A 24,613-nucleotide genomic window follows, 5' to 3' on the forward strand; every position below is an offset into this window, starting at 1 on the left:
TACAAGGGTAATTGTTTTTAGAGTTTTTCTCTATCTATTTGCCCACTAAGTGTGTGTCTTTTCTTTTCCACGCTTTGGTGTATCTGGACATTTCTGTATTTAGTTATATATATATACATATATATATATGTTATTTATAGTGGGGTCATTGCCTATTATATCTAACGGAAGGATACGGAAGTAAGGGCGGGGCATAGGGCAATGACCCAAAAAGTTCCTGTGTTAAGTTATTATTATTTAAATATTTAATAGAGCTGTGGACAATTTTGACCCATATACCCTAGTGTCCGTGTTTTATTGGGGCAGGTATGTGGGGGGTTTGTCCTAGGTTCCGGATGCCCATATCGTGACGAAACACTGGTTATGGGTTTGTTTGATGTGTGCAGTTGCAATCTGCTTCCTATTACATATAATTACATTTCCAGTCTAACATAATCACCAGGGTGTTATCTTAAAGCTGAACTAACTATGCAGTCACGTTAAAGGACCCACACCCAATTAAAACTGTGTCTGTGGAATTTCTGTGAGAGGAGCATGAAAGAGGATATGCCTCAAGGCTTTCTGGGATTGGCTTTACTTCTCCAGCAGGCGAGATCTACTATAAAACCAACATGGCTGACAGCAGCCTAACTTTTGCAGATAAGATGTCAGACAATTACACCTGGATTTATTACAATGAAGGGCCACAGGGCAGAGTGAACATTACTAATGGCTATTACGACACATTTTGATTTAAATTCCAATTAAATATTATTTTATGGCGCACGATTGTTAAATTCCCATCCTATAATTTTAACTATTTAATTAAATGACTACTTTAATCATCGCATAATTAACATTAGCTCACCTCCTCCCTTGCTGACAGCAGTGCTTAATGTTGGCGTTTTATTACCCTGTCATAAGAACTGTCATTTAATGGCCCCATAAAACTTAAAGTAACAGACTCATCAAAAAAAAAAATCACTTAATGATCCAGAATGCCATAGCTCATTTCTACGCTTCCCTGCTGTCACAAGATAATATTTTCCCTTCAGTCTATAAATGTCTTCAATCCAAAAAGTCTTATCACAATGCAGCATGTTCTCGTACGGCCATCTAAACGTGTATTCTTCTTGCTGCGCGTGTTTTGAAATCAGCATAATATTTTCATTTCCTTACAGCTGTAATGTGACATCAAAAAAACGAGTGCTGTGCCCTTCCATTTATAACAAACCGTATACGCGGGGTCGCTGCGAGGGGGGAGCATGATAGAGTCTTCTGATCAGAACCACCATGTTCAATCTCTCTACTTTAATTCTTACTTTGTACATAACCCTTTGAGTGTCAGAATGGAAAATAAACTGCTATGCATTCAACAGCACGCTGGCATTTAAAGAGAGATATGTAGCATGTTAGATGAAATACTAAAATGAAAATTTCATAAAGAACAAAACAATACGTTAAACGATACCTTTATTAAATCATATAGTAAGCCCATGGTTATACTAATTATCTAACAGACACATTCTTAGTAGACTATACTAGCATATTAGATATGAAAATGATTGATGGAGTTGAGCTTTTGTGAACTCATGATACAGTTATTTTTTCTAACCCTCGGAAGCTCACATTAGAAATAGCTTTTGTCACTGTAGCATCGTTGGGTTAATGCATCTCATTTATAACAGAGCAGAATGACACACAGATACATTGACAGAGAGATGCACGCAGTTACAAGCAAAAGAGAGGAGACCGACTATGTCCGTTTGATGAGCCATGGTCAGCTCGTCCTTATTTGGGTAATCATAACATACGTTTATTATGTTTACACCTGGAATGAAACAGTACTGGACTTCTGCTTCTTAATGGACCACAACTCCCATTAGCCTCGCTGTTTGAGGTGCTGCATGCTTGTTTTTCACAATGCTTTTTGCAAACTACACAGTGTTTTTGGTTTATTGGAATTGATGGTCACTGACAATCGATGTGTAGGCATTTGAATTCCCCTTATTTACATATTTAATTTCGAACCCTAATTTTTCTTCAAAAAGTCCTACGAAATGAGATCGGTTGGCCTATCTGTTATATTGCAATGTTCATTATCTCAAAATCTGCATTCAGTCCTAGAGTATGCTGCCTGTTCTCTAACCTCACAAGATGTTTGTTTGTTTTTCGTGTCCCAGCAGATGCCGTAGAATCATGCCGCGGGGCATACCCTTATTTATAAGAAGATTTGAAGTCATGCAGATCCTACCTGAAATGCCAGGGGGGCCAGAAGATTGCCCGGGGCTGAAGCCTTGTATTTTGGACGACTTGGCTGAAAGAATTAAAAACAAAGCAAGCAAACAAGCAGAATTAATTTAGACAATAAAAAAAAAAAAAAAAAAAAAACACATTCAGTAAACGTGGAGAAGCCAGTACTATTTACCGTATTTTTCGCTCTATTGGATGCACCTGACCATAAGACACACCAAGTTTTTAGAGTAGGAATACAAGAAAGAAAAACAAAAGTGTTCCTTACCACCCACTCCCCTCCCCTGTCCCATAGTTGAATCATTTTAAAAGTTTACCAATAATTTGAAAAAGCTAATCCAAAAATATTAAATCAAAGCCCTTTTGTCTCAGTTAAACATGACAATCTGCCATCAGTGAACTAACCGTGACCCCCTATCAGCCTCCACCCAATACATTCAATTACCTTCGGAGGAGGTGCTTGCTCTTGCAGAGGCTCAATGATTTTAGGAGGTCGTTGACGGTTATTCCTTTCCTTTTCCTTTGCGATATCTTTCTCCGTCTGATAAATGTCACTGTGTAAAGGATTGTGGAAATGAAACTATAGTTTATAAACTTTATATGTTTAATGAAAAAAAAATCAATGAAAACAACTTAAAATCAACTGTTTCCTATTTTATTGTGTGAACATTTATCACACAATTCTTGAATATATACAGAGAGAAAAAGGATACATTATCGGAACATAATGACATGGAGGGGGTAGAGGGAAACCAAATTTTAACTAATTTAGACCTGTCCCAAACTCCGGAGATAGCATTATTTCCCACTAATATATGTTTCTGTATAGTTTTTTTACATGTTGATTTATTTTTATATCTTTTTTTAATTTCTGTTCCAAAGCAGCTTTAATGCCAGACACTGTTGTAGAATGCGATACAGTCACACACATATAGAAATATAAATCATATATAATGTATGTAATTATTCACAAATGTATACACATGCACACACATGCCCATTTAAAAACACTGGTATTGAGAAATTGTGTCATTTTCTTTATGGATCGGAATATTTCCAAAAGCTCATTTTTGATCATTATCTCGAGAATCATTTGTCTTTTATTTGATCTTCTCTATTTGCATTAAATGACATATTCTAAATTATTAATCCACTACAACAGATACTGTTATTGCTCAGCAATAGGAATTTGCTTAAAATATCTATTAATCACCGAAAGTTAAAGAATGTCCTGCAGGCTTCATACAAATATGATCATACATGTGTTTTTACAAGCGAAAGAATTGCGAAGTGTTTAGAATCTTATCTGGAATTGTAAATCGAGTGCTGTGAATGAACCCATTGAGTCCTGGCAAGATGATTGGTCCAGATGGATTGGTTTGTTTTACAGGACAGTAAAGTCACGGTAAATGAGTTTGAAATAAATGACAATACCCTGGTAACCTTTGTTAACGGGTTATTCCAACCCTTCCTAACTTTTTTTGTTTTGTTTTTGTTTTTCATTTAGAATTATCTATTGGGCATTATTAACTTGGTAAATCCTATTCTATTTCCTAAAAATTAATAAGTTGTAACGTAACTGGAATCCAGTGCTAAGCGAAGCCCCCTCGCTGCCTTCAATGCCCGGTCTGACGTCACTCCTTGCCTCTTCGTGGTCCAAATCTAATGCTTCTCAAAAAGAAGGATTTGGTTGGACTGATCTCCTGGCTCAGAGCTTATGAGCCAAGGAGGACAGGGAGTATTGGTTGGACAGGGGTGTGGGTGATGGGATCGTAAAAAAAGCACACAATTTATAATGCAGGAAGGCAGAGGGATGGATAGACAGTGCCCAAGCAAGGGAGGAAGGGGACACACAAGCTTTCCCTTGCAGGCAGCCTCCCAGTACTGCTTGCAAGGACAGAAGCTGACATAATTTTTTCACAGTTAACAGGGGTACAGCTAACCCCCAGGCACAAAATCACAGATTTTAAACTTTATTTGGTTGGTGGATAACAATGGACGTGATGGTAATGCAGTGATAAATAGCATTCTGGTGGTGGTTGGTGGATGTTTGGGTTCCATAAAAGCAGGTTTTCTTTTCATGGAGGTGACATTTTTCCAGTTTTGTGGAGATGGATGACATCAAGTTTGAAATATAAGATAAGCTTAGAGGAGAACGGTGATGATGACAAGGGTGTTGATTACAGGTACAGCAGAACATTTGTTGAAGAGATATATACATTGAAGGAGTGAGCTGGTCTCGGAAGGAATTGGTCATGATAGAAGAGAGATCTATTGGTTTTAGGGTACCATCACTCTCAACTGATCAATAATGTAAGAGTTTGGATAAACAACTTGGAAACACGGATTCATAGTTCAGAGAACAGAATCTGCTGACATGTTTTGTCTACATTTCAATTTCCTAATAAAAGCCAAGACGCTGGCAGACACGTACTGGAAGTTCTGACCTATCACTAGAGGGCAAATAGTCATTTATTTCTCTTCTGCTCTGTGGATTAACGCAACCTCCGGAATCCCACTTCTAGCTCGCCATTAAAAGTAGCAACGCCAGATGGACTTTTTATTGTCCAATAATCCCATCAAGAAGGTATAGATTTGGCAACACAAAAGCAAACTTTGTTCTTTGCTCAGAGAAACGCTCTGAGGATTTATTAATGGCCATCAATCATTTTCACACAGAGGACATTAATCATGCCAGTGCATTTGTTTTCGATCTGAAAGAACTTGTAACTGCCAAAGACTTTCATTTTTTTATGCAAAGCAAATACTGAAATAAAAAAAAGCTTCATGCTTAGTTATATATTGTTTGATATCCTGATCAGCTGTATAAATCACCTGTCTATAAATTACCTGTCCCTATAACTGAGGTAGGATTTATATATCAAATACCACTCAAGCAGACGTCCTTAAATCACTATTGGGAGAATAATGTTGACACATTTCTATGCTGTTTTCACTTGAAATATTGCAGTTGTTTTATACACAAACTCTAACAAAGAATATAAATAGTTTGTTTTTTTGCGCCTACGTATTTACCCCGTCAGAGGAACTACTTTCAGACTATTTTACTCTTTACTGTCCTTTTCTACAATACAAGTTTCTAAAATATTCTGAACAACCTTTTATATTCTAAAATAATAAGAATCGTGCGCAATGGATCGTGTTACTATCTATCTCTCCTTTACAAAAGCGTATGAATTAAACTGTTAATAGCTCCCAATTGATTCCTCTCCTGCAACTGTCAAAAAAAGCCAAAGAGAAACACACTTAAGCCTCGTTTCCACTGAGCGGTATGGTTCGGGTCGATACGGTTCATAAGGGTTAGAATTGTCTAGCCTATTCAGGTGAGCGTTTCCACTGCAAGTCGGACCACCAGGGGGCATGCGGGGTTTAGACCAAAAGTCTAGAATGTCATTTGTCGTGAGCATTGACGTTTTCCTGTCTGCCAATTAATGGATTGTATACTGTGACGCCAGTAGCTCTGCCCTAACCATACCGTACTATTTCCTATGGACCTACATCTGAAGGGGGCCCAAGAATGGTGCAGTATGGCCCCATGTTGAAACGCTTGATTTTCCCCTGCAAAGACACGAAAGCCGGGTCATTCAGTGCTTGCCCCGTTTGAGTGATGATACCCCAGATAGCTATGCCAGGGAAGCCCATTCGTATAATGAAAGACTATGGGAAAGACTTTGGCTCCATGGCAATTGAACTGTATGTGTGCGATCTGAGCGCCATTCAGTAATAATGTGCGCTCAGATCTGAGCTATCTGGGGATATGTTGAATGTACCTGTTTAATGCAATGGCTGCACAGTTATATATATTTATGTATTTTATTGTCTTTTGCTGCCATGTGTTCAATGGAGTTTTGCCTCTGTCCTTGGAGATAATTGGATTACTTCCCAATTATCTCTAGGATAGAATGGAACTGGTTTTGGGCAGAAAAGCCATGCTTCATTTGAACCACTGGACCAATTTGTATGATTTTGACGTATGTTTGTATTTGGAGTATGCTGATTCTGAAAATGTATGTATTTTATGTGAATGTGATGCATACTTTTAAAGTTATGAATAATGTGAAAAAACTGTATTTCTCTGTCTGTGATAATTACATTACCCATTGTGTAAGGTAATTGTATCACAGGCAGAGGGGAGGATTTTGTGTGGGAGTGTCTGAGTGTATTGTACGTGTTTATTGGTTGGTTTCCAAAACCCTGTGGGTGGTACTAATGTGTATATAAGAACAATAAACCCACAGCTCTGTCTGTTCCTGCTTGACCCTCAAAACGGAGCCTTGTCTCGTTCTTGGGGGGATTTACTGTATGCTGTTCCAGTTTGACTGCTAGGAGTGTAAACCTATTCATATGGTTTTTCCTATTCGGCTGTTTTCAGCATTCGTATGGTTCCGGTTCAGCTGTTTACGGCATTCAAATGCTTCTCCGGTTCGCTGTATTGGTGTCGACAGTAGCTGTGCCTGTGTCTCTGGAAGGGAAGATCTACTAAACGGCGGTTTAACCCTTTTTATGCCTGGAGGTGCCGTTAAATGATAATAATAATCTATCTACCTGTACAATTCTCATGGCTTCTAAAATACATTCTACTTCATGTTAGTAGCATTTACAAAAATACATTACAAACTCTTGACACAGTGTCAGCAATGTAAAACAGTAACACAGAGTGATAATGCTACATTAATGCAACAGTTACCTCAAGCTGCAGACAAGTTCTGTAAATTTTGGCCTCTCGGTGGTGTCGTACGTCCAGCATCGAGTCATTAAGGTGTATAGAGTTGGGGGACACATCTCTGGCTTTGGAAGGCGATCTCCTTTCTCAATAACTCCAATGACGTCTTTATTTTCCAGCCAGAAGAAAGGCTGTTTCCCAAAGGAGAGTATCTCCCACATGCAGACACCTTAAGGCAACACATACAGGCTTAGATTAGGCAGCAGCAGACACAGGAGTCTTCCTTATTTTAAGGGGATTCTGGACATTCTGGCATTGCAAAGTGTATCATCAGAAATGATAAATTTACAGAGTCTGAGATATTTTCCATCTAATCTTATATTTACAGTTCCTGAGTCAGTCCTCCACAATTTCAGTTTGAGTGATTAAGCCCCTAAATCTTTACTTCCACCAGCATTCTGACCCATGAAAGTCTTCCACTGACCTCTCTGACCCATGAGAGCACCACGCTGTATTTTAGAAATAGTTTCCTTTGCTCAAATTAAAATTTAGAATTTTTTTATTAAGAAATGTTTAGTGCAATGTCACTTTGAACCACACATTGAAATATCTTAATAGAATAAACTCTAAAGAAGTACAAAGTATTAAGCAGGGGCAACATGAACAGTGCTAGAGTCAGGTTATCCCTTTCAATTGCTCCCTTTAATTTGCCCCATACCAGAGTCTCCAGAATTAAAATTGTATTGATTGCCTCAGTGTTCTCATTTGGTTAATGCATTTTTTACAGGGTTAGTCACTTAAGTGAGAATTCCGTGAATTTCATATTTAACAAAAGAGTATCCGAACGAAAAGCATAGCTGACATAAAATGACATAATTTGAAATTCACTTTGAGTTCTTACGTTAGTTCCGTTAAGAATGTGAATGAAGACTGCTACATACATCTGAATAACCTGATACATCTATAACCTGATAGGTTAACCTGATACATCTATAACCTATTTTTCTTCAATAGGCTAGCATCATAGCCGAATAAATAGCCGAATAAATGGACACAGAGTATTCTTACCAAACATCCACACATCACTCGCTGACGTGAAACGTCGGAAGTTAATGGACTCGGGAGCCATCCACTTGATTGGGAGACGCGTCACAGAAGCTGCAATGGAAAAACGCGTGAGCACAAAATCATGGCATTAACGTTCATATTAGGAATAAAAAGCTAAATATATATATGTGTGTGTGTATTATTTATTATTATATCTTGCTAAATATAGTTTATGAAGTTAAGTAACATGTAGATTAAACTCTTAGAGAATAATAACAAATTAAATGTAATTTATATTATTATACAGAGAATGATGTGAGGGGTTTATTTTGGTTTTTCATACCCACCTTTGTAATATTCTTCATCCTCCAGGTATCTGGAGAGTCCGAAGTCACCCAGTTTTACACATTCATGAGATGCAACTAAAATATTTCTCACGGCTATATCCCTGTAACAAGAGAATAAGGAGATCTTATCACAAGGTAAGTCAAGGTACAACTCTCAGCCAGCCTGCACGCTTTACCCACATACTCACATCCCCAGGCACACGTCATCGCCAAACAACTACGGTATATACCCAACCGCACCAAACTCATTACTAACAATGACACTGTCCAACCCAAACCACACACTCATAGTCTCAATCTACACAGTCATATTCTCAAACCACAACCTCAGATTCTCAAACTAAACACTCACATTCATAGCCACACACATACACTCTTACTCACACACATCCACATGTATTCCATAGCACACATCCATATGCATTGATGTACACCCACATCCTCAACACATATACACATACCCCCAACTTCACAAATGCAAGAATCCCTGACTGCTTGAACATCTACGTTTATTGTTAAACTTCAAAACTCTTAAAGGAGCACTATAGGGTCAGGAATACAAACATGTATTCCTGACCCTATAGTGTTAAAACTCCCTTGGCCCCCTTTGTCTCCCTAAAGATAGTAAAAACTTACTTGTATTCAAGTCTGAAGCTGCTGCCTCTGCCTGTGAACTTCCTCTGACCTCTGACATCATCAGAAGTGGTGGCCTGATCCAATCACAATGCTTCCCCATAGGATTGGCTGAGACTGACCAGGAGGCAGATCAGGGGCAGAGCCAGCACAATTTAAACACAGCCCTGGCCAATCAGCATCTCCTCATATAGATTAATTGAATCAATTAATCTCTATGAGGAAAGTTCAGTGTCTGCATGCAAAGGGAGGAGACACTGAATGTTTGGATGCATTTTAGGCAGCCATGACCCAGGAAGGATCTCTAACAGCCATCTGAGGAGTGGCCAGTGAAGTTATCACGAGGCTGTAATGTAAACACTGCATTTTCTCTGAAAAGACAGTGTTTACAGCAAAAAGCCTGAATGTAATGATTCTACTCACCAGAACAAATTCAATGAGCTGTAGTTGTTCTGGTGACTTTAGTGTCCCTTTAAATACAATCAATAGATTAAATGTAAGAGGATCAGATAGAGCCAAGTTAAATAACTTCAGCTTAATGAAGCAGTTTTGCTGTATAGATCACGCCCCTGCAGTCTCATTGCTCAATTCTCCATCATTAGGGAGTTAAATCGCTCTGTTTATGAAGCCCTGGTCACACCTCCTTGCATATGGCTTGCACAGCTTCCCTAAACACTTCCTTAAAGGGTCATCTAATGTTTACACTTCCTGTATAACACAGTGTGCTTAATTTAATGCTTATCTCTTGCTCTGTTAAGAGCCTACTACAGCCTGCAGGAGCCTCATTTTTGATATTAAAGTTCAATTTACAGAGCAGGTGATAAAAACTTCTAATGCAAGTTAACATCTGCATGAAAGTGAAACCATGTTTGTTTTTATGCAGGTTGTGTCAGTCACAGCCAGGGGAGGTGTGTCTAAGGCTGCATAAACAGAAACAAATGTGATTTAACTCCTAAATGGCAGAGAATTGAGCAGTGAGACTGCCATGACATGATCTATTACTAAAATTGCTTCATTATGCTAAAGTTGTTTTGCTGTTTGTGAGTTCCTGATACCTGTGGACACAGTTAATCCCCTCCAGGTAAGCGAGTGCTTTACAGATCTGTAGTGAGAACAGGATCAGGGTCAGGATTTGCAGTGTATTCTTATTCTGTTCCAAATATTGTCCGAGCTGCAGAGAAGACATCAGAATGCCAGTGTGAATAGGGTACAGTAACGTTTTATCAGTGCTGTCCAAACTGTAGCTCTCCAGGTGAGCTTGAACTATATCTCCCATGATCCTTTAGAAGTCTCTGGTTGAAGAACATGAGAATTATAGCTGATAAAGAACAAGCCAAGACTCATGGGAATTACAGTTCAAAAACATCTGGGGAGTTAAAGGCTAGCTAGGATTCACTTGCCTTTTTTTGGATCAACAGCAAAACCATATGTGAGGAAGGCTGAACTTGACGGACGCAAGTCTCTTTTCAGCTATTTAACTATGTAACTATATGTAACTAGTAAACATCTGCATTGTAGTAGGAATGTTACTAACATGATGAGAACCCTAGCTGAAGAAGCTAGCAATCTAAAACAGAGATTGGCAACATTTGGCACAGATCATGTGTACTATATCTCCTAGAATGCCCTTACAACCATACTGCGGGCAAAGCATGGGGGGGATCTGTATCTAATATGCCAAAGTACAATATCATACAATATCATACAATATGTAACTGTGTTAATTGGGAAACCAGGAAGAGGAGTTTGTTATATTGAATGTTGGATTTGACAATGTCATAGAATGTTAGGGAGGTTATTTGATATCTTTTTATATTATATACTATCCTAAATGTGTTGGTTTCTTGTGTAATAAATTATTGTTGAGGACATACTATCAGAAATGGCCTTGATGATGGGAATATTTACAGATATATTAGAAAGTAAAAGTCTGTTCATCTTAATATGTGTGAAATCATGGAATGTGATATAGGCTGCTGATGTTACATATAACGTATGATTATTAAGTTCTGAACCTAGGATGGGCTTGGATGTCTAAGTACTAAAGAGTTCTGCTTCTGGGGACACACAGGAGAGAAGCAGAGAAAATAATAACCTTTTTTCCTTGCAAAACTTTCCATTTTTGTTACCGTACATCTGAAAAAATGATTAAACCCATCTCTGTATCCCTTACCTCTCCATAAGGGTAAAGTTCCATCACGATCCAAATCGGGTCGTCCTCAATAATGCCAATGAGCTTCACTATGTGCGGATGCTCCAAATTCCTCATTAGATCTGAAGACAGAAACAGAGTAAATCAGAGAACATTGAACAAAGCTAAATAAACGCTCCATGCATCAACAACGAACTAGATATCAAAAGTTATCCTCAGGGTATCTATAGGATAGAAACTAGTTCTAAAATCTATCATCATCATATAGTCCAGGGGTGGGCAAACTGTGAACTCATGATGTTGTGGACAGGGCACCTGCCCTGATTCTTTGCCAGCACTATAGCTGTATAAGAGCGTTATGGGAGATGTAGTTCTTGACATCTGGAGTGCTGATGGTTGCCTACTCCTGGCATAGTCTGTTTAGGATACGATAAACAGGAACCATAGGATACAGTTTGCCAAAATCCTCATATTCTTAAAATAATAAAAGTTTTTTAAATGTAAACTTTCCCCAAATAATGATTAGACAATAACAATCTGTATAAAATATAGAAGAAGATATTTCTCTCACAGTAGGTAGTAAATAAGATATCCTAGTTTACCTATGATTTTTCTATATGAGCTAGTCTTTTCACAATATTTTAGCTTTAGAAGAAAACCTCTATGGTTCTGTGGCCTGATGGCATATTATTGCAGGCGCCACCCGTGGCCAAATCTAGAAGTGCAGGTCAAAAAATAAAAAAAACAGTATAGAATTACGGCTACCACTACAGATACCACTGCAGACACTATCAGATGTTGGGAAAAATTAGCAAAAAAGCTACTTACAAGCTTCACTCATGAATTTTTCTTTGACATCTGGAGCACAATCCTTCTTACATGTCTTCACTGCTACATTGGTTCGCTCCCCTTTCTTCGCAAACACCAAAAAAAAGAAAAAAAACAATATATATATTCAAATTAATTTAGAGAGGAAAAGATGGATGAATAGTTGCTCGTCCACTTGCTAAAATATATATAGAGAGTGTGCTAAAGGTTTATATAAGGAAGAGTAGTAATTGTTTGGAATGTAAGAATTCCAGAGACATGTGGTGGGTTTCTATCACGTGAAATATCCACAAAATAAAGGTCACTGGTCTGTCAATTACAATTATTTATAGAGAGCCAACATATTCCTCAGAGCTGTACAACGGGTAAAACAAGATAAAAAATACATTTTAACAAAACACGTTTGACATGCAGGAACCGTTGAAGAGGACACTACTCAAACGAGCAGTAGATTTAAGAGTGAATTAAAACATTCTGAATAATGTACACAGTGTGGTTTTATAGCTGCTCCGTCTGAGTACACACCTGGTTTTTATAAACACCATCGTAAACCTCTCCAAAGAAGCCCTCACCAAGAATCCGGCCAAGCTGGACATCATCTCGTCTAATTGTGTACCGAATAACTAGAAATAAAGAAGGAACAACAGAAATTATTTAATAAGGGATTTCAATGTAGTCTGAAATATGGTGATCCAACATGTACCTTTAAAGGGACACTATAGTCACCTGAACAACTTTAGCTTAATGAAGCAGTTTTGGTGTATAGAACATGCCCCTGCAGCCTCACTGCTCAATCCTCTGCCATTTAGGAGTTAAATCCCTTTGTTTATGAACCCTAGTCACACCTCCCTGCATGTGACTTGCACAGCCTTCCATAAACACTTCCTGTAAAGAGAGCCCTATTTAGGCTTTCATTATTGCAAGTTCTGTTTAATTAAGATTTTCTTATCCCCTGCTATGTTAATAACTTGCTAGACCCTGCAAGAGCCTCCTGCATGTGATTAAAGTTCAATTTAGAGATTGAGATTTAAGGTAAATTACATCTGTTTGAAAGTGAAACCAGTTTTTTTTTTTCATGCAGGCTCTGTCAATCATAGCCAGGGGAGGTGTGGCTAGGGCTGCATAAACAGAAACAAAGTGATTTAACTCCTAAATGACAGTGAATTGAGCAGTGAAATTGCAGGGGAATGATCTATACACTAAAACTGCTTTATTTAGCTAAAGTAATTTAGGGGACTATAGTGTTCCTTTAATAACGCAGAAAAGCAAACATTGACGGAAAATTGTTAAAAAAAAATAGTGATTTACTGCAGTTATTATGGTGCCAGGTAGTCCCTGGCGCTGACTCACTATTAGGGGTTAAGCCATTCTTGAATAGTTTCATCCTAAAATCTTTGTCCCAGTGTTGAATCGCCCTGCCCCTCTGTCCTTCCAGGTTCTAAAAAATCTGTAAACCGGAAGACTTTCTATGGAATCGGGCAGCAGCGCCGCTAATTGGCTGAGAGGAGTCAGCTGATGCTCTCAGCCAGTCAATGACTCGGCATTCATAAAATTGGCTTGAAAAAGGTACATTTCTTTCCAAGCCATTTTTATGAATGTTGGGTGGTCACTGATTGGCTGAGAGTGTCAGCTGACTGCTTTTTAGGCAACCAGATTCTGCCCGATTCTGCAAGAACCTTCCAGTTTAGAGGTTTTTAGAATTCGGGAGAACTGAGAGACAGGCAGATTCGGTGCTGGAACATACTTTAGGGTTAAACTATTCTACCCCTTAACGTAGCCAGCACAAGGGACATCCTGCCACCATAACAACTTCATTTTGATGACATTGTTATGCTGCCCGGAGTGTTCCTTTACGTTATATGTGCACTGTGGGGAATAAGCACCTAGTCATTCACACAGTGATATCTAGCAAGGATTATCTGATAGATGGGAGTAGACTTCTGTTCCAAATGTCTGACACTGTCACAGTAACAATGTATATTGAACCCGTCTGCACTTCGTATTTACATCACTTTGTACGGTTTTCTCTTTTTATTTAAATATACGGTACCTCTAAATGTTGCGAAATATTAAAGGTAATTTAAACAGACGATTTTAAAGCACCAAAGATTTGAAACCAACCCATTTAATTAGTTTCTCAGCTACCTCTGTGCAGGACAGGCGTGATAGAGAGCAAGTTGTTATAAGTGTTTCTTTTTTTAAACATTCTCGTATCTTATTACAATTACATTTTTTTCACAACTCAACTCCTTATGTTTCATAATTTAAGATGTAGGAAACGTACTTTGTGTTCTCGAGTCAGAATCATCTGGTATCTCAGCATAAATATCAGAATCTAAAATAAAAGGAATTCCTCTGATTAAACATACAGAATAACATTATTAGATGAGAGATTGTTCATTATAATCCAGTATTTAGTATTGCCCTATATATAGTGCTTAGTGTGACCGGCTCAGCACACATAGACCTCTAGCGCTCATTAATAGGACTGTATAGAAAGCACACAGACTATCCCAGCATAGTGTGACCGGCTCAGTACACATAGACCTCTAGCTTTCATTAATAGGGCTGTATAGAAAGCACACAGACTATCCCAGCATAGTGTGACCAGCTCAGTACACATAGACCTCTAGCTCTCATTAATAGGACTGTATAGAAAGCACACAGACTATCCCAGTATAGTGTGACCGGCTCACTACACATAGACCTCTAGTTCTCATTAATAGGACTGTATAGAAAGCGCACAGACTATCCCAGCATAGTGTGACTGGCTCAGTACACATAGACCTCTAGCTCTCATTAATAGGACTGTATAGAAAGCACACAGACTATCCCAGCATAGTGTGACCAGCTCAGTACACATAGACCTCTAGCTCTCATTAATAGGACTGTATAGAAAGCACACAGACTATCCCAGCATAGTGTGACTGGCTCAGTACACATAGACCTCTAGCGCTCATTACTAGGACTGTATAGAAAGCACACAGACTATCCCAGCATAGTGTGACCGGCTCAGTACACATAGACCTCTAGCTCTCATTAATAGGACTGTATAGAAAGCACACAGACTATCCCAGTATAGTGTGACCGGCTCAGTACACATAGACCTCTAGTTCTCATTAATAGGACTGTATAGAAAGCGCACAGACTATCCCAGTATAGTGTGACTGGCTCAGTACACATAGACCTCTAGCTCTCATTAATAGGACTGTATAGAAAGCACACAGACTATCCCAGCATAGTGTGACCAGCTCAGTACACATAGACCTCTAGCTCTCATTAATAGGACTGTATAGAAAGCACACAGACTATCCCAGCATAGTGTGACCGGCTCAGTACACATAGACCTCTAGCGCTCATTAATAGGACTGTATAGAAAGCACACAGACTATCCCAGCGTAGTGTGACCGGCTCCGTACACATAGACCTCTAGCTCTCATTAATAGGACTGTATAGAAAGCACACAGACTATCCCAGCATAGTGTGACCAGCTCAGTACACATAGACCTCTAGCTCTCATTAATAGGACTGTATAGAAAGCACACAGACTATCCCAGCATAGTGTGACCGTCTCAGTACACATAGACCTCTAGCACTCATTAATAGGACTGTATAGAAAGCACACAGACTATCCCAGCATAGTGTGACCGGCTCAGTACACATAGACCTCTAGCTCTCATTAATAGGACTGTATAGAAAGCACACAGACTATCCCAGCATAGTGTGACAGTCTCAGTACACATAGACCTCTAGCGCTCATTAATAGGACTGTATAGAAAGCACACATACTATCCCAGTATAGTGTGACCGGCTCAGTACACATAGACCTCTAGCTCTCATTAATAGGACTGTATAGAAAGCACACAGACTATCCCAGCATAGTGTGACCGTCTCAGTACACATAGACCTCTAGCACTCATTAATAGGACTGTATAGAAAGCACACAGACTATCCCAGCATAGTGTGACCGTCTCAGTACACATAGACCTCTAGCGCTCATTAATAGGACTGTATAGAAAGCACACAGACTATCCCAGCATAGTGTGACAGTCTCAGTACACATAGACCTCTAGCGCTCATTAATAGGACTGTATAGAAAGCGCACAGACTATCCCAGCACAGTGTGGCCGGCTCAGTACACATAGACCTCTAGCTCTCATTAATAGGACTGTATAGAAAGCACACAGACTATCCCAGCATAGTGTGACCAGCTCAGTACACATAGACCTCTAGCTCTCATTAATAGGACTGTATAGAAAGCGCACAGACTATCCCAGCATAGTGTGACCAACTCAGTACAAACAGACCTCTAGCTCTCATTAATAGGACTGTATAGAAAGCGCACAGACTATCCCAGTATAGTGTGACCGGCTCAGTACACATAGACCTCTAGCTCTCATTAATAGGACTGTATAGAAAGCACACAGACTATCCCAGTATAGTGTGACTGGCTCAGTACACATAGACCTCTAGCTCTCATTAATAGGACTGTATAGAAAGCACACAGACTATCCCAGCATAGTGTGACCGGCTCAGTACACACAGACCTCTAGCTCTCATTAATAGGACTGTATAGAAAGCACACAGACTATCCCAGCATAGTGTGACCAACTCAGTACACATAGACCTCTAGCGCTCATTAATAGGACTGTATAGAAAGCACACAGACTATCCCAGCATAGTGTGACCGGCTCAGTACACATAGACCTCTAGCGCTCATTATTAGGACTGTATAGAAAGCACACAGACTATCCCAGCATAGTGTGACCGGCTCAGTACACATAGACCTCTAGTGCTTATTAATAGGACTGTATAGAAAGCACACAGACTATCCCAGCATAGTGTGACCGACTCAGTACACATAGACCTCTAGCTCTCATTAATAGGACTGTATAGAAAGCACACAGACTATCCCAGCATAGTGTGACCGGCTCAGTACACATAGACCTCTAGTGCTCATTAATAGGACTGTATAGAAAGCGCACAGACTATCCCAGCATAGTGTGACTGGCTCAGTACACATAGACCTCTAGCGCTCATTAATAGGACTGTATAGAAAGCACAGACTATCCCAGCATAGTGTAACCGGCTCAGTACACATAGACCTCTAGCGCTCATTAATAGGACTGTATAGAAAGCACACAGACTATCCCAGCATAGTGTGAACAGCTCAGTACACATAGACCTCTAGCTCTCATTAATAGGACTGTATAGAAAGCACACAGACTATCCCAGCATAGTGTGACTGGCTCAGTACACATAGACCTCTAGCTCTCATTAATAGGACTGTATAGAAAGCACAGACTATCCCAGCATACTGTGACCGGCTCAGTACACATAGACCTCTAGTGCTCATTAATAGGATTGTATAGAAAGCACACAGACTATCCCAGTATAGTGTGACCGGCTCAGTACACATAGACCTCTAGCTCTCATTAATAGGACTGTATAGAAAGCACATAGACTATCCCAGCATAGTGTGACCGGCTCAGTACACACAGACCTCTAGCTCTCATTAATAGGACTGTATAGAAAGCACACAGACTATCCCAGCATAGTGTGACCGGCTCAGTGCACATAGACCTCTAGCTCTCATTAATAGGACTGTATAGAAAGCGCACAGACTATCCCAGTATAGTGTGACCGGCTCAGTACACATAGACCTCTAGCTCTCATTAATAGGACTGTATAGAAAGCACACAGACTATCCCAGTATAGTGTGACTGGCTCAGTACACATAGACCTCTAGCTCTCATTAATAGGACTGTATAGAAAGCACACAGACTATCCCAGCATAGTGTGACCGGCTCAGTACACACAGACCTCTAGCTCTCATTAATAGGACTGTATAGAAAGCACACAGACTATCCCAGCATAGTGTGACCAACTCAGTACACATAGACCTCTAGCGCTCATTAATAGGACTGTATAGAAAGCACACAGACTATCCCAGCATAGTGTGACCGGCTCAGTACACATAGACCAATAGCGCTCATTATTAGGACTGTATAGAAAGCACACAGACTATCCCAGCATAGTGTGACCGGCTCAGTACACATAGACCTCTAGTGCTTATTAATAGGACTGTATAGAAAGCACACAGACTATCCCAGCATAGTGTGACCGACTCAGTACACATAGACCTCTAGCTCTCATTAATAGGACTGTATAGAAAGCACACAGACTATCCCAGCATAGTGTGACCGGCTCAGTACACATAGACCTCTAGTGCTCATTAATAGGACTGTATAGAAAGCACAGACTATCCCAGCATACTGTGACCGGCTCAGTACACATAGACCTCTAGTGCTTATTAATAGGATTGTATAGAAAGCACACAGACTATCCCAGCGTAGTGTGACCGGCTCAGTACACATAGACCTCTAGCGCTCATTAATAGGACTGTATAGAAAGTGCACAGACTATCCCAGCATAGTGTGACCGGCTCAGTACACATAGACCTCTAGCGCTCATTAATAGGACTGTATAGAAAGCACACAGACTATCCCAGCATAGTGTGACCGGCTCAGTACACATAGACCTCTAGTGCTTATTAATAGGACTGTATAGAAAGCACACAGACTATCCCAGCATAGTGTGACCGACTCAGTACACATAGACCTCTAGCTCTCATTAATAGGACTGTATAGAAAGCACACAGACTATCCCAGCATATTGTGACCGGCTCAGTACACATAGACCTCTAGTGCTCATTAATAGGACTGTATAGAAAGCGCACAGACTATCCCAGCATAGTGTGACCAACTCAGTACACATAGACCTCTAGCGCTCATTAATAGGACTGTATAGAAAGCACAGACTATCCCAGCATAGTGTAACCGGCTCAGTACACATAGACCTCTAGCGCTCATTAATAGGACTGTATAGAAAGCACAGACTATCCCAGCATACTGTGACCGGCTCAGTACACATAGACCTCTAGTGCTCATTAATAGGATTGTATAGAAAGCACACAGACTATCCCAGCATAGTGTGACCGGCTCAGTACACATAGACCTCTAGCGCTCATTAATAGGACTGTATAGAAAGTGCACAGACTATCCCAGCATAGTGTGACTGGCTCAGTACACATAGACCTCTAGCGCTCATTAATAGGACTGTATAGAAAGCACAGACTATCCCAGCATAGTGTGACCGGCTCAGTACACATAGACCTCTAGCTCTCGTTAATAGGACTGTATAGAAAGTGCACAGACTATCCCAGCATAGTGTGACCGGCTCAGTACACATAGACCTCTAGCGCTCATTAATAGGACTGTATAGAAAGTGCACAGACTATCCCAGCATAGTGTGACCGGCTCAGTACACATAGACCTCTAGTGCTCATTAATAGGATTGTATAGAAAGCACACAGACTATCCCAGCATAGTGTGACCGGCTCAGTACACATAGACCTCTAGCGCTCATTAATAGGACTGTATAGAAAGTGCACAGACTATCCCAGCATAGTGTGACTGGCTCAGTACACATAGACCTCTAGCGCTCATTAATAGGACTGTATAGAAAGCACAGACTATCCCAGCATAGTGTGACCGGCTCAGTACACATAGACCTCTAGCTCTCGTTAATAGGACTGTATAGAAAGTGCACAGACTATCCCAGCATAGTGTGACCGGCTCAGTACACATAGACCTCTAGCGCTCATTAATAGGACTGTATAGAAAGTGCACAGACTATCCCAGCATAGTGTGACCGGCTCAGTACACATAGACCTCTAGCTCTCATTAAAGTGTTACACCAAGCACCATGACCATTTCAGAGATTTAAAATAGCTATGGTGTTTGGAGTCTCTATATGCAGCAAAACAGTGTTTTACTAAAACATGCTTATTGGTTGGAGTATTCCCTTAATAGGGAATGTATACAAAGAATGCAGGTGGAGTCAAACATACCAATACTGCTTCCCGGTCCAAGCCTTGATCTCCTCTCTGGAACATCCCTGGAGAAGGAAATTAGTGAAGATTGTGTCACAAACTGCCTTATTGATATATTGTATATCCTTGGTGAACACATATGTCATGTCAGCTATTGTAAATGTAAGTATCATTTTTAACAAGAGCACGTATATAGGCTTAAATACCATATTGTGTGTGTTTCATGAGTTGTACATGAAATCTACCACTAAACCTTAAAAAAAAAAAGAAGAAGACATTTGAATGCACATTGGGCTTTTTGGCACGAGGGCAGAGGCAGGCAAAATAGGTAAGTTTAACAGCATTTCTAATTCTTGGCTGGATATGTTGTCCAGTAAAACATTCGTTGCCTCCTTCAATGCCAAATGTGTGGCCATCATATTAGACACCCCTAGCACCCCTAGCACTCACACTCAGGACACGTAAAGCACCGTAACCTGATGGAGAGCTTAGTGTACCAGGAGTCCCATTTGGTTGTTTTTTCACTTAAGTTGAAGTCTTTTAATTATAAATAATTCAATAATTATTATGGGATTTGGAAGCAAGAAAACATACACTGATAGACAATCAGGGTCTATTGACTAAACTATGGATTTTAGTGGATGAAATTCAATATAGTCAGTCCAGAAAAAAGTTCTCCAAATCTGCTGTAGTCACAGTTCGGCTATTTTAGCCTTAATTCTCCAACTGGGATTTAAATTTATTACAATTCAAAATCACACTCAATTCATTACTATGCTACATGATAAGGATTGGTATTGTGTGGTGTAGCACTGCCATCCGGTGGCCATTTCATGATTTAACACTGTTAGAAAAACTTTGTAAATGATTTATCTACAAATATTACCATAGACTTTAATAGTGACTTCTGGTGTTAAATCATGTCGAAAGTTTTTCTAACAATATTGAATAATTTGGAAAGCTTATTAAATTAAGACCTTAACTGGCAATTTAAGCGACACCAGGTGACCTGTAAAAGGCATTCATTAATTCTTCTACCAAGAGAGAATTGGCTTAAATATGTTCTAAAACGGATCCAAGTCCTTTATGATTAGAAGAGAGACCGGACTGGCTCTTGTAGGGACATCTGTGGCTTCCTGCAGTCAGATCCATTTGGGATATACTTGTGATATTTTGACTATTTTTTCAGCCTGCTTACACATACAAATATATATATAAAGGGCAAGTCAGAATGTCCGTAAATATAAGATGTCCCAAGATATCTGTACAAAAACTAGAAAAAGACTTATTGTATACGCTCTTATTCTCATCTTCACCACTCTCTCTTATCTCTCTAATGTTCCATTTCCGCTATTTGACCACCAGATCGCCGCCTAGGTGTTCTCTTTGACTCCGACCTCTCCTTTACCCCTCATGTCCAGTCATTCACCAAATCCTTCCGCTTCCACCTAAAAAACAAAGCTTTATTTGACCCCTGTCTAACACCGGAAACGGCTAAAGTGCTAGTCCATGCTGCTACCATCTCTTGCCTTAACTACTGCTATCTGCTTCTCATTGGTCTTGCGTGTTCCCAGTTGGCCCCGTTACAGTCCATAATGAATGCAGCGGCGAGGCTTATCTTCCTGTCCACCCGCACCTCCCACACCTCCCCCTCTGTCAGTCCCTACATTGACTTCTAGTAAGATATAGGGCTCAATTTAAAATGATGGTGCTTGCTTACATATGTCTACATAACGCTGCTCCTATCTATTTATCGTTCCTAATACACAAGTATGTCCCCCGGTTCAGGGCTAGACCTACCTCTATCCTCTGTTCGTACTCCCACCTCTGATGACCAACTTCAAGGCTTCTCTAGGGCTGCACCGTTCCTATGGAACTCCCTTCCCCTCTCTGTTAGACACTCACCCAGTCTCAGTTCCTTCAAAAGATCATTAAAAACTCACTTCTTTAGGAATGTAGCCCATGGATCAGCGCAGCTAAGAGGAATAGGCATTGACAGAGCCAGGAGGTAAGCATAGCAGCCGCAGGAAGTTAGTGACAGCTAGCATGCTGGGTAGGGCGGAGCCATAAGGGGATAATTTACACCAGCCATTATATGAAGTGGCCATTTTAACTGAACCTGAGCTAACCTGTCAGTTGTGAAAGCTGCCTGCCCTGGAGGGAGAAGGCAGCAGCATGGAGGCAGCATAGAAGAACAGAGCAGTATTGAGGCAGGAGGCAGCATGGAGGTACAGGAGAGGCTGGAGTGAGCTGCTGCTGCATGCTCACTCCCATCAGTCTCAGACAGAACTCCAAGCAAGCCACCATCCTGGACACAAAGGTTGTGGCAGAAATCGTGGCTGGTGGCTGCAGGAGCAGCTGGGGGGGCCCCGAGTACGTCTGCTCCACCCCCCCCCCCACGCGGCGACGGCAGCCCAGGAGTGACATTGGCAGTTCAGCGGCGCAAGAGTCTGTCAGGAGGCGGCAAGGGGACAGCTGAAAACAAGGTCGGAAAGCAGGCGGGAGTTGGAGGGCGGCTGGCACCGTCTGTTCGACGCGGCGCCGGTCAGGGAAGGTGGCAGGCCATGATGAGGCTGCACAGGAAGAGCGCCCCCTGCCGTAAGGTGGGGGGGCGGGAAAGCACGAAGGACAGCGGGATCCAGCATGATATGCTGGCTGCCGGGCAGGGAGAGCGGCAAGAGGCATCCTGGTGAGTCTGCCCCTGGTGGCATACCTGATGGACAGGGGGAATGATGCAAGGGGCCAGCAGTGTAAAAGCGGTGTCCCCCCCCCCAATGGGGTCCAGGTCGGCGGGACACAGACGGAGGCGGCCCTGGATGGGGCCAGGGTCAGGTCAGAGGTGAAGGAAGGGAATAGTGAAAGCAGCAGGCAGAGTCTTCACAGGCGCAGCAGAGCAGCTATGACGGGGAAGGCCAGCAACCAGGATTAATTAAAGGGGCCACAAGTGGATGAGGCGGCCGGGGAGAGGCCAGGTACTGCAAGTAGAGGGCAGAAGAGAGGACAAGGACGGGTGGAAATGGACGTAAGGAACAGAGGCAAGCGGGAGCCCCCTGGGGGGTGTTCTCAGGAGCAGGAACACAGGAGGAGCGTCAGCAGGTATGAGTCAGCAGGAGGTCGGATGAGGGTTTGAGGAGTAGGTGAGGAGCACATCAAGAAGTCGGTGTGGTAGGAGGTGGTCCAGTTCCTGGGAGAGGAGGAGGTCTCAGTGCAGTGCTTCAGCTTCATCTGGCAGGATTTCCCTAGGGCAGATGCGTGACGCTTGCGGCCAGGAAGGTCAGGCAGCAAGAAGGAGCAGAGATTAGGACGACAGAACAGAGCGCAGGGAGGAAGGGCTGGTAAGGCTATATCAGAACAGACTACCCAGGTTATCTTCTCCCAGCAGGTCGAGGAGTGTTACTCCTACGAGCTTGAGGCGGGACCAGCGCGGACAGGAGTCGGCGTCCACCGGATACTCCAGAGCCTGGCAAGGTGGACCGAAGGACAGCGCAGACGGGGGTTGGGGCGGTGAGTCAATAAACACCGCATTTTTTAAATTGCAAAAATAATTTTAGAGTCATGATCAAGGAAAAAAGGGTCCGTCCCCGCGGTGCGGAAGGGTGGGGTCACCGGAGGGCGGTCATGGATCATGTAGCCCATGGATCAAGAGGAATAGGCCTTGACAGAGCCAGGAGGTAGGCATAGCAGCCACAGGAAGTTAGTGACAGCTAGCATGCTGGGTAGGGCGGAGCCATAAGGGGAATATTTACACCAGCCATTATATGAAGTGGCCATTTTAACTGAACCTAAGCTTACCTCTCAGTTGTCCCTCCCACCCTCCCTGTATTTGGTTAGGTAAGTTGATTTCCCGTTTTTTCACAGCGGCGGGGAATGGCCTGGTTAAATCGGAGGGTAGATGGAGGAGAAAGTGGGCATCCTGAGGTTTAGTGTGGATTGGGCAGTGTTGCACGTGGTTGGTAGGTTTGAGCCCGTCGGTGGCTCCGAACCTGGGGGTGTGGTGGTGTCTTGGTACACCCTACACTGGAACTGGTGGGTAGCGGTGCCTTGGTACACCCCTACAATGGATATGGTGGGTAGCGGTGTCTTGGTACACCCCTACAATCAATATGGTGGGTAGCGGTGTCTCGGTACACCCCTACAATTTAACCTGGTGGAAATGTGGTCATATTGGGTGGCCAGTTTCTGTATTAACATGTTATTTAGATTGTTATCTATTGTTATTATTGTGGGGTCATTGCTAGGGGTATGTTATGTATATGGGGGGATGTTAACTTTAATAAGATTTGTTGGCAATGACCCCATTTGTTATTCCTTAATTATTTTATTAATAATTTAATAAAGCTCTAGACTAATTATTTCCAACAGTATAACCTGTGTCCGTGTTTTAATGGGGGTTTGGGTAAGGTTAGCGAATATGCCGGCAAATCCGACTGTGCGCCTGTCAAGCGTATCTAATAAACTGTTACTAGGTTTCCCTCCCCGCACCTTGGTTACCCACCCTGCTTCCTCTCCTGCAACTGTGTCATCCAAAAAAACTAACCATTCACTATAAACTACCTTTACCTCTTGTGTCATTTTACCCCACTCCCTCTAGCATGGAAGCTCATTGAGTAGGGCCCTCAATCCCTCTGTTCCTGTACGTTCAGCTAGTTTTGTGGCAAATACTTGTCTATTAGTCCACCTACTGTACAGCGCTAAGAATTTGCTGGCGCTTTATAAATAATAATAATAATACTAATAATACTAATGTCTCTAAAGCGACTACTTCCCCATCAGAGCATGGGTTATTTTCAGGGTTT

At 41.5% G+C, this 24,613-nt stretch overlaps 1 protein-coding gene across 3 annotated transcripts in view; it reads right to left on the reverse strand.

Moving 5' to 3' along the window:
- PTK2B (protein tyrosine kinase 2 beta) overlaps positions 1-24,613 on the reverse strand; it is a 143,103-nt gene that overhangs the window by 15,349 nt on the left and 103,141 nt on the right. For all 3 annotated transcript variants that reach the window (XM_063441980.1, XM_063441978.1, XM_063441979.1), the window contains 11 exons: positions 19,836-19,882; positions 14,208-14,258; positions 12,449-12,546; positions 11,924-12,008; positions 11,117-11,217; positions 9,999-10,114; positions 8,311-8,411; positions 7,985-8,074; positions 6,941-7,145; positions 2,678-2,786; positions 2,234-2,296 (listed from right to left, as the gene is read on the reverse strand). In XM_063441980.1, coding sequence (XP_063298050.1) covers positions 2,234-2,296; positions 2,678-2,786; positions 6,941-7,145; positions 7,985-8,074; positions 8,311-8,411; positions 9,999-10,114; positions 11,117-11,217; positions 11,924-12,008; positions 12,449-12,546; positions 14,208-14,258; positions 19,836-19,882 — 1,066 coding nt within the window. The remainder of the gene's footprint in view (positions 1-2,233; positions 2,297-2,677; positions 2,787-6,940; positions 7,146-7,984; positions 8,075-8,310; positions 8,412-9,998; positions 10,115-11,116; positions 11,218-11,923; positions 12,009-12,448; positions 12,547-14,207; positions 14,259-19,835; positions 19,883-24,613) is intronic.

Source organism: Pelobates fuscus, chromosome 2 (assembly GCF_036172605.1).
Source record: "Pelobates fuscus isolate aPelFus1 chromosome 2, aPelFus1.pri, whole genome shotgun sequence".
Taxonomy (NCBI): Eukaryota; Metazoa; Chordata; class Amphibia; order Anura; family Pelobatidae; genus Pelobates; species Pelobates fuscus.